General features: G+C 38.7%; 1 protein-coding gene across 6 annotated transcripts in view; it reads right to left on the bottom strand.

Annotated features, from left to right (window-relative positions):
• Nucleotides 1–11,057, bottom strand: part of RBMS1 (RNA binding motif, single stranded interacting protein 1) — a 219,006-nt gene that overhangs the window by 33,216 nt on the left and 174,733 nt on the right. For all 6 annotated transcript variants that reach the window (XM_010858975.1, XM_010858978.1, XM_010858977.1 and 3 more), the window contains exons 3-4: nt 8,191–8,249; nt 3,187–3,278 (exon numbers count right to left, since the gene is read on the bottom strand). In XM_010858975.1, the coding sequence (XP_010857277.1) occupies nt 3,187–3,278; nt 8,191–8,249 (151 nt within the window). The remainder of the gene's footprint in view (nt 1–3,186; nt 3,279–8,190; nt 8,250–11,057) is intronic.

The following is an 11,057-nucleotide window of genomic DNA, read 5'->3' as shown; positions in this document are numbered from 1 at the left end:
AAAAAAAAAACCCCAAAAATGGGTGTCAGGCACACCCACATGCCTGAGTGAGAAACCAGACCTCCTAAACAGAGTCTGCATAGGAACTGGCTGAAGCCTGGTTTTGGATGCTCAGCTGACCACCCACCTCCTGTCTGCTCGGGAGAGACTGAGGAGGCTGGGAATGAACACGCAGGTGGAGAGAACCACTGATGTGTTCTATGACGTGTTGCATGCTCCCACCAACTGGGCTTCTTCCTGCACCCTCCCTCCCCCGCCCACCACCAGCCAAGCAAGAAGGGCTTCAAGAGACCCCTCACGAGGCCTGGTCTGTGTGTCCTCTGGAGCTTGGTGGATACAATGGATCAATGTCTGGCTTAAGCCTGAGGAATCTAAAAGGCAAAAGGCTGACTAAAGGGGCCTATAAGTGTGATTGGGAGGTAACTAGTTTCTCACAGACAGCTGGCAGCCAGATCAATGTGGGCCACACAAGACGGAGCTGGCGCAGGGTTGTGTTAGATCCACCCAGGAAGGCTGTCCTGAAGGACAAGAAGTCCAAGAAGAAAAGGATTGAAGGCTGACCCTTAGATTCTCAGGAGCTGAGGACACTTCTTCTCTAGGGTGAAGGAACCACAGGGGAGAGAGCAGAGCATTCTACTAGGGAAAGCATCAGTTTTCTGTCTGCCCAGAGAAATCAACACCACATCACATAACTGTCAGGTCAAGAAGCTTTCCCATCCTTCACCACTGTTCCAACCTGGGACGGGTAAGAAACCACAGCTAGCTATGGAAGAGTGGGAAAAACACACATTTGGAAAATAGGAAAGAACGAACCATGTTCCCATCCCAGGACAAGCTTACTAGTTAGAGCAGACCAGAGCTGGGGGGAAGGCAGAAGTTTTAGTATTATACGGCACACAAAATTTTGCCAAATAAACAGGACTGGACGGGCATCACACACTTAGCGTTTAAATGTGTTGTTGAAAAATCAGACATTCAGTATCAAAATGTTAACCATGTGTTACACATCTGTGTGTTTGTAGACACATAATAATAGATGGTTGTACTGGGATGTATTAATAATATTTCACATTTTTTCAAGTAAGAAAAAAAGCATTAATGCATTATCATTAATCACAGCCTCCAATTTCCTAAAATGTCACTAAATACATGTCTTACAAATCTGTGTGTGTGTATGGGTGTGTTTGGAAACATGTAAAAGATTGTTATTGGGATGTAAACTTACAAAATATCACCTCTTGATCACCAAACTATCAATGTGTGGTTTTCAGCAGACAACTGCTTTGTAAGCTGTGATTTCTTTTAGCACCAGCAACATCCAAGACGCACATCCCTTTTGCTGACTCTCAGAACTGAGTTTTCAAAACCTTTACACAATTCTGAGATTTTATTAACCATATTTGGAATATAACTTGAGACTTCCCCCTTAAACCTCTTATTTAAAATACTATATTGAGGTTGGTGTAAATACATAAAGGAATGGCTGAAAATGTATTTAAAGACAATTATATTCCCTGAAGTTTGTACATGAAAAAAATCAAGGGGCATTCTAAAGAAAAAAATTAACCAAAAAGGCATGAAATGAAAGAAGCAGCTGAAGGGACTTTTCAAAATAATGAGAGTTGCCAGAAAAGTCATGGGATCTGCCCTAGATTTCATCCACGAGAGGAAGAAACAGGAGCTTCACAGAGTAGAGGAAATGGACAGAATAGAGGGAAAAATACAGTTCTTTTCTGATCGTGCCTTCAAAGTCCTGCTTAGAAAACACATGGTTACCCACGGTTTACAGATACATATTAAACATTCTGTAAACCATAAACAACACAAGTATTGCATATTACAGTTAAACATACTAAAGCCTCATAATCACCATCTTTCAACAATACCACAAGAAGGTGCTCTATATTATGGACAAATAATTTAAAAATCAGGGTGCCCTTACTCTAGAGAAGATGTGTTCTTAGTATTTACAGTTTATTTTAGTTTCTTACTCTGGACTTTATCTTACCCTAAAGGTCTAAAAATATTAAAAGTCAAGGATAACTTTAGAAAGGTGATCAAAGTGTTAGTCACTCAGCTGTGTCCGACTCTTTGTGACCCCATGGACTGTAGCCCACCAGGCTCCTCCATCCATGGGGTTTCCCAGCCAAGAATACTGGAGTGAGTAGCCATTCCCTTCTCCAGGGAATCCTCCTGACCCAGGGATTGAACCTGGGTCTCCCACATTGCCGGCAGATTTTTTACCATCTGAGCCATCAGGGAAGCCCCTTTCATCAACTCCTGAAATCTTTATTCATGTTGATTCTTTTAGTTAAGGGAAATCGCTATTCTGGTAGCTGCGTATTTGTCCTTCAACCGCTTTAAGGGCTTAGCAAGTAACTTATTTCACCCAGGGTTCTTTAACTTTCATAAATCTCCTTCCCTTATGGAAATGTGAATGCTCCTCAGGGAAAGATCACAAGCTACTCTTCAGAAGAAGAAGAGGACAGCACAAAATTACTTTGTACTTCAAGAAACCGGATAATATAAAAGTATTGATCTTTTGAAAATAGTAAGTACACTAGGTATGATAAAACCCAAGTTTACATTCAGGCAATAAAACCTGGAGCACAAACACCACTTCTATGGTAAGAGTTCATTGAAACTGTAGAATTATTAATTTCATTAATAATCAATGTCTAAAAATGTCTCTTTTATACAGAGGAAATATTATTTGTAGCTGACACTGCATTACAACGACTAGTATATCTGTACAAGTCTACATATGTGATAAAGTATATTATTCTTTCAGAACATGACATTCTGAAGTACTTCTAAAATGTATTAATTCCTTAAACATTGAAAATTTTAAATTATTTTAAAAAATAAAGTACAGAGCTTTAGTCCACAAGTACCCAATTACCTGAGAAAATCTGATGCTATTTCTCCATTTACTTACGGGGTTACATAATCTGCTATGTAAAATTTTATACAGTTGTAAACTTCTTTTTCACACATAAAATTATGAGGAATTGTCTTTGGCAAAATAGCTGCTACTGAGGATGTGAAGGCAAGGGGCAAATGTCCCCAGGTAACTGTGACTCGCTGGGATGGAAGGAGAACTTGCATGGTGACAGGAAAAGCCATGTGCCCAGATTCAGAACCAAAGCCAGAGACCGGAGGAATAAGCACCAGACCTCAACTCACCTTTGCCATTTGAGCTTGAACCCCACTTGCCTTCAGGGCAGACACAGCCTTCTGAGCTGCTGCAGGACTGTCAAAGTCAACAAAACCATAACCTGAAATGCAAAACACAATTAGTATTTAAGCTGTTATTTTATGATTATGTAAAGAGGGAAAGGATGACTCCATTTGGTCTCTGAGGCAGGCAACAAAAATCAAAGCCCTGACGTTCTGACAGTCCCAAGCTTTATAGCTGCACTGCAATGTCCTCCCCAGGCTGTCCGTCCCGCCTATCTGGGCTCGGTAAGTTTCCCTTCAAAGTTTAAAAAAAAAGGAAAAAAGAGAAACCAGTTTATTTCCTTTTCCAGATCTTTTTCTCAAGTGTCTGTACTTGCTGGAGTGAGGCAGGGGATTGGGGAGGAAGACATCCAAGTTATCAATCAAGATTAAAAAAAAAAATGGGCCGGGGGAATCAACTTCAGGAAAAAAGTAGCATTTTTAATAATTGGGTAAGAAAGATGGAGCTATCCTACAGAGCTTACAAATATTTGTTTATTCTGTAAATTGCATTTTTGAAATAAATTCAGTACAACCATTGGATACTCCAAATATAAAATAATCTACATATTAGAACTTGTTTAAAAATATTACTTATTTATCTAAAATACAGCTCACAATCTCTTCAAAATAAATAAAGGGCAGGGGGGAAATGGCTCCAGAAACCCAAAAGAGCTGTTTTCACGTTCCTGGCCTTAAGTCTAAAAACAAAACATAATAAAACAAACAAATAAACAACATCCTAAGAGAGGCCCTGGTTCAAAGCTTATTTATCCATAGCTTTTCAAACATTTTAAACAAGCTGGTCAGCTATTTTCCCTGGCTATAACAAATCAAAAGCAGGAAATTAGAGGAAAGAGGGGTCAGGTTGAGGGTAGGGCTGCTACAAAGTCATATGGATGGTACCTAGTGAAAACTAACAGCAACCAGTAAAAGAGGAAAACAATACAAAGAGCAGGCGTTACAGAGCGCATGAGCAACAGTTCCATGAACCTCACCAATCCCATAAGCATCACTGTATTAAATCAGGCAATCACTAATGTGCCACTATGATAAGTCTTAAATTACTAAGAAAAGGTTCAACTGTATTTAAAAGCACATCAGTGAAATGATCAGGGTTCCAGGCAAGAATATCAACAGAGATCTACTTGGGACTCAAACCTATTATCAAATTAATGTTAAATGAGTAAGAATATTTTGAAAAAGGAAAGTCTTGTCTGGAAGTTACACAGAAGAGGGGCCAGGCCTATCATTTATTTATAGATATTATAAAGCTACAGTGATTTAGACAGGAAGGAACTAGGGTCAAAATATACACATCAACACGACAAAACAGAAACTTCAGAAGTAGTTCAAAGAGTGTGCAGTGTTAGCAACAAAAATATTGGCCTGATAAAAAATTAGTGAACTAGACTATGAATTACAGAAATAGGTATTTTAGAGAGACGAGTATCAAAGCTAAAACAAATAGCAGCTTCTTTCTATTACTTGGAACTGTGATGGAATAAGGCTTAATTTGATTTTGACAGTGAGTAGAGAAATACCCAGGTTGGAAGGAAAAGAGGAGGCTGACCCAGGTAAAAACAGAGAATGCTCCTCAACAGCCAGGTTAGAAATTAGGTTAAATATACTTCATATTTTTTTAGAAATCTGTTATTAACGCTAATATGCAACCTATTATGAAGATGCATGTGGGCACACACATTCTCACTCTCTCACGCTCATACATATTTTATTACCAAGCAGAACTTAAGCAGGTCATAAACGGACACCCAACTACATTGAAATGATGTAATATCTGATGGATGTTTAAGAGTCCTTCTTTAATTTTATTGTTATCAATAAATTACAGTAAGATGAAGATCCCAAGTTTGATGTTAATGTAGCTGAAGTTTCTACTCAAGTACTGTGTTAGTATTATTTTATCTGTTATTTCCTTATTAGGAAAAATCCATAATGGCTGCATCTTAGCTAACTGTTTACATTCTTTTCTGGCCTTGCCCAATGCCACTACACAGCTGTTTCATAAATATTTGCTTAAAACAAATATAACGTGCTTATGCATGCAACCGTGTGCTCTTTCACTTTCCCTGTTATAATACTTTCAAGTAAATATAAGAGTATATAAATGGGTCTCACAGATTCTCTGGGGTTTCATTATTTAAACATGTGTACAGATATTTTTGAAGGTGGGAGTCACTAAATAACACAGCATCCTCTCACTGGAACCCCAGGAGGATTCTCCCAGGTCTTAGGACCAGGCATAGTTACGGCATTTCTGCTTCTTGGGTTTTCTTCTACACTGAGATTACAGAATCATGGGAGTAGGTACGTTATTTTTGGTTTGGCAACCAGGAAACGCAGGGCCATTTCTGTAGTAATAGGAAGCTTCCTGTTCTTGCCCCTGTTTTTCCTTTGGTCTGATTTGTCCTCACCCATTTTGTGTGCGTTTGTGTTTTCTGGTCTTATATGCAACTCTGTAAACACTGAGCACAATCAATCCTTTGTAAGTTTTTCCTGGTCCTGAACTGGCATGTACACTAGAGCTGAAAAGCATTTAAACACCTTTTGTTGGCTAAAAACTGGCAAAAGTTGAAATGTAGGAGAGCAACTGAATAATAAATTTTTAAATTTAATAACTACAGCAAGATGTTATTCAGAGCAATGTTTCCTTCAGCTTAATTTTGTCTTCTGGAGAAAGGCCCCCAAATATGTTTTGTGACCAAAAAATGTACTATGACCTCTAAGGTCTCTAATTTTCAGGTATGAAATTCTTTGATCGTTTCAATCTCTAAAAATTAGTATACAATACAAGCACTTTTCATTTATACTAATCTTTTTTTTTTCATTTATACTAATATTCTTAAGCATTACCTATATTCATCCACCCATCCCACCTTCCCAAGTTATTTATAACATGGCTACTAACATGTTACCAGTCTTTATAGTGAGCTATGCTGTTTTTTTTTCTCACTCGTCCCAAAATTACTTTTTTTCAGGAGCTCTTTCATTGCCCGTTCCAGAATTTTATAAATCCATTCCTGCTTACTCTCTCTCCTCACCCACTCATCCACACCCCAGATATCTATCATTTTTCCTTTCTGAGAGGCCTGTGTGACACACAAAAGCCTTATAAGGTTTCTATCACTGCCCCCACATACTAGCCAGGCTCTCCTACGACTCAATTTAGGAGAAATTCTCTAGGAGACATGTATCGAAAACTAGTTCTGATTTATACTTATTTAGAAGCCCCACAAATCTCCCCACTAATCTTTGGACTCTTGTCAAATATCATGGGTTTATATTATTATAAGATGTTAGGTTTAGTATTTTTTTTTCCCACCAACAGCATTTCTAGATCACGCTAAGCATCTGTGGACTTTTGGTTTCTTGGCAATAGGGTCGTGTTGGAGAAGAGTGTGAAACAGTAGTGTCCAGGGCAGAGGTGTGATAGAGAATTCACTCAGGGAGGCCGCTCGGTCCTCTCTCTCACTTAACTAGGGCAGCTCTGCTTTTTAACACACTGACCTATGTGAAGACTTCTTTTTTGAGGGAGAGGGAATTGGGTGGGGTCAGGAGGAAGAAAGGTAGGTAAGGCTGTAAAACTATTGTCTACTATGATTTCTCTCTTGGTTTGAAACAAATGCTGAGATCAGCTTCCTGGTTTATACCTGCATGAGTCCATCTCTTGGTGATAAAACCAAAAAGTTTTTCCCTGTGTCCCTGCTCATCCAAATCATTTTAAAATATGTGAAACAAGACTAACCTGGTAACTGGGTAAACATTTCAGTCTACAATTAGACTCTCTCCAGTTTAATTCACTTAAAATATTAATTGAGTATCGCTCTACATAAAGCACTGCTCTATTCAGTGTCCTACGGCAAAACTGCCTGAATGTGCCATGCTGATTAAACATGGGCTCAGATATTTGCCACAATAGCTCCTTTAAATTCAGGAGCTTTGAAGAAGAGACAGGAGTACAATGAATCACTTCAAGTCTAGATTAAAGGAAACGGCTGGCTTCTAAGGTGAGGCCCCACCGTACCATAGACTTCATTGACGTTCTTTGCCTTGTTCAGATTGTGCTAAGTCACAACCGTCACCCCTACTTGGAAAACTGGAGTCTAATTAATGAGGAGATTTGCCTTCTCTGCCTATTCCTGTCAACTTTATTTCAATTCATGGGGTTAGTTGTTAGACTCAAAGTCAGCTGACTCCATTCTTCCCTTTTCCTAGAAATCACAAGCCTATTGTTAAGATGCTGGATCATTAAAAGTCAGAGCCACAGAGCATCAGTGCTGCCTACTGTAGACGCCTCCTCTTCCAGCTCATGGAGCTGGATGAGCTCATCCTAATTACACAGAAAACTGAAGGTCAGTGCATCAAATTAATGCAGCAGCATATTTCAAAGGGGCGTATGACCTCCCCTCCCGATTACAATTTGGTCAGTGAAAATGGTTCTCCCCTCCCTGCTGCCAATATTGTCAACAGGCATTCAGCAGAGAACAATTGGGAGTATTGAAACACGTAATTAAGTACTGCTTAAAACTACTCTATTCTAATTAATAGAGCCAATTTGCACAATATGTAATCTTTTCAGTTCTTTAGTACAGTCCAATGGTCTTCGGTAAGCAGCTCTAATCTCCTCAGGCTCAGGAAAGAAAAGCTATTTTCTAACTCTACTCCCCCTTGAAAAGCAGGGGATAAATGCCAGCCAGTATTTTGCATGTTAACTCTACTGGCGTCAAATCTGGGATTCTGGCAAGCGGCTAGCTGCTGTTGGGTTTCCAGCCAAAACTCAACCAGGGACCAACGTAAGCAATATGCTGACACCGTGCAAGACAGAAACTGGTTAACATGTAAGATTTGCGTTTAATAAATGGAGGTAGTTTTGAAATCAAAGATCAGGTTTAAAATTCCACTTTTTTTTTGAAGTTCTGATTTAGTAAATCATCAGACAAGGAAACATACCTTTGCATTTGTTTGTTGTCTTATCCAAAATTGCCTTTGTGGAAACAATCTTCCCATATCTAAAAAAAGAAAAAACAAGAGGTTATAATTGAGGAACCTTTATTAATATTTAAGTCCGGAGAACACACACACTTATTAAACCTCTGCAAACTTTAAAGTATAAAATGTTCTTTACTAGGGGACAGGAAATAAGAATTCGAAACTCAAGCTAAACTAAAAAGGAGGAATGGCTAGACCCCTCATTTGGCTCTTTGGATTATAGTTTGATACTTAGCTTGGAGAAATCAGGCACTTACCTGGTGATCTTGGGACCAAAGAAATGGAATGTGAGCTTTAGGAAAAATAGTTTCTCTACAAAAAGCAGTTTCTTCTAGTAACACTGTGTGTGTGTGTGTGTCTGCGTGTGTTGTGTGTGCGTCGCTCAGTCATGCCCGACTCTTTGCAACCCCATGGACTGCAGCCCACCAGGCTCCTCTATTCATGAGATTTTCCAGGCAAGGATACTGGAGTGGGTTGCCATTTCCTTCTCCAGGGGATCTTCCCAACCCAGGGATCGAACTCGGGTCTCCTACACTGCAGGCAGATTCTTTACCAACTGAGCTACAAGGGAAGCCCACAGTAACACTATGTCTGTGGTCAAATGCAAAGCCAAAGGCAAGGCTACAGAATTGTTAAGGGAAAGGACTACGATGCATAAAGCCTTTATGAACTAACTGAGGCAAGAAAGCTCCCTGAATCACTCTATTCATTTTGCTTTTGCAGGTGATTCTGTGTGGCTCTAGATCATCACAGAAGGGTGTGTTGGAATATGTATCTTTAACACGCTTGATGGGATATTTAAGCATTTTAAATGTAATATTTAAAACAGGTCTTTTTATCTAAGATTTTGATGACTGTTTATAAATATATTTTTAAGACCTCTTTTAATGCCATAATAATAGTTACACAGTGTACTCACTAATGTATAAGTGGGCATGTGTGTGCAAGAAATAGGCAATAAAAAACAAAAAACAATGAACCAGGAACCAAGCATTAATTTATGAGAGTTTGTATGAAAAATGTGTTCAAATTCCTTCATGTACAATAGAAGTTGGGGAAAGAAGGAAAACAATTCAGAATGTTAAAACTGAGTGCACTGCTATGGAAAACAAAGGGGGGGACTTCCTTGATGGCGGGTGGCTAAGACTCTGAGCTCCCAAAGCAAGAGGCCCAGGTTCAAACCCTGGCCAGGGAACTAGATCCTGCATGTCTCAACTAAGACCTGGTACAAAAAAATAAATAATTAAACATAATTAAAAAAAAAGAAAACAAAGGGGCAAGAGAGTTTAAATATAGGTACTACCCTATATCCTTTCACAGTGACCAGACTACAATGCAAAGCACTGCTATCTATGATAGTCTTCAAAAAACAGAGAAAACCTTTGAAAAATAATTCTTAAAAATTACTGGGTCTATGGGAAAGGCATCTAACATACTTATCTGAGACTATTTCCACATTTATACACGCCAAATCCCCCAATTTTAATTTTCTATATATTTACTTTAAAAATTTCACATTTTCTCTAATATTTTCTTGTGATTGCTGCTGAGGACTAAAAAGACTTAAAAGTTTTAGGAAATGGAAGTATCTGTGCAGTACTTTAAAACATTTTCAATGTTGCAGGTTTCTATTTTATGCATTTGAACAAGCTGAAAGATACTTATCTAGAAGAAACAAATAGTTTGGGCCACCACTCTCCCTCAGTTAACTTCACTCTGTGTAATCATGTAATCAAATGATTACTGAGCATAAAAGTAAAGATAACTTAAGGTTTAAATGACAATTACATCCAAGAGGCATAAGGCTGCATAAACACCTTCAATTCCCTGTAAAGACTGAGTATTTGCAACAACCTTAATAGAAGGTCACTAAGCTTACAACAAAAAAATTTGCAAACCAGAAAAAAGTAAGTGATTTAAAGACCACCTTTTAGCAAGTTACCTAAGTTATTGACACGCTTGATATTTATCAGAACTCTCTCCTTTGTACAAGTTTTAGCTGAAAATGCTTTTAGACTGCATCCCTACCTCAGCCCTTTGCAAAAGCAGGGAAGAAAACTGGTATGACTTCAATGTAGGATAAAGGTATTGGGAGTCACAGAGATTAAGGGACTTTGCTTGAGGTCACAGAGTTCAGGGTTTTTTGTAAACCAAATAGAAGGAAATTTAGAGAAGGTCAGGGGCTGGCCTTCTATCTTTCTGGTTCTGCTCTCCACATTAATAATGAGGAAGAAGACGTGGAGAGAGGAAGGAGTGGGAAGCAGGGAAAGAGAAGAGGCTCCTGGTAGCACTGAATCCAGAGACTCCATCCGTGCCATACTTTCGTCTGGTGTGGGTTCTCTTTGATCTTTGCTACATCTGACATTACTCCTCACTTTCACACCTTAGCTTCTAGGACCCTCATTCTGGGGATCCCATCTCACCTTTCTGCTCTCTCTTTCAGTTTTTTTTTTTTTTTCTTCCTCATTCAGCTCCCTCCTCTCTCTCTCCTTAACCAAGTTCTTTCATCACATTTAATAATTAGTCCTCCACCTTCTCTTCCCTAGGAAATATATCCAATGTCATGGATTTAATAAACGAATCTTCTCTGATGAAGCCAATTTCTCCTTCCTGGGTTTTTATTTTAATCTGACCAAAGGTTTAGTTTTTGTCTTCTTCTCTTTACTTAAACATCTTAGTATCTTATTAAAATATAAAATACTTAAATATCTAGTTACATGTTACCTCATGTCCTCTATTTTCTAAGTCATATCTCCCAAGAACCCTAGACAAATCTTTCCTTGTCTCCTCTTCATGTATCTTTTCATTCTATAGCACCATTAGATCCC

This window comes from Bison bison, unplaced genomic scaffold (assembly GCF_000754665.1).
Source record: "Bison bison bison isolate TAMUID 2011002044 unplaced genomic scaffold, Bison_UMD1.0 scf7180017864452, whole genome shotgun sequence".
NCBI classification, from domain to species: Eukaryota; Metazoa; Chordata; class Mammalia; order Artiodactyla; family Bovidae; genus Bison; species Bison bison.
The sequence above is the reverse complement of the archived record's forward strand: the minus strand, read 5'-3'. Positions and strand labels throughout refer to the sequence as shown.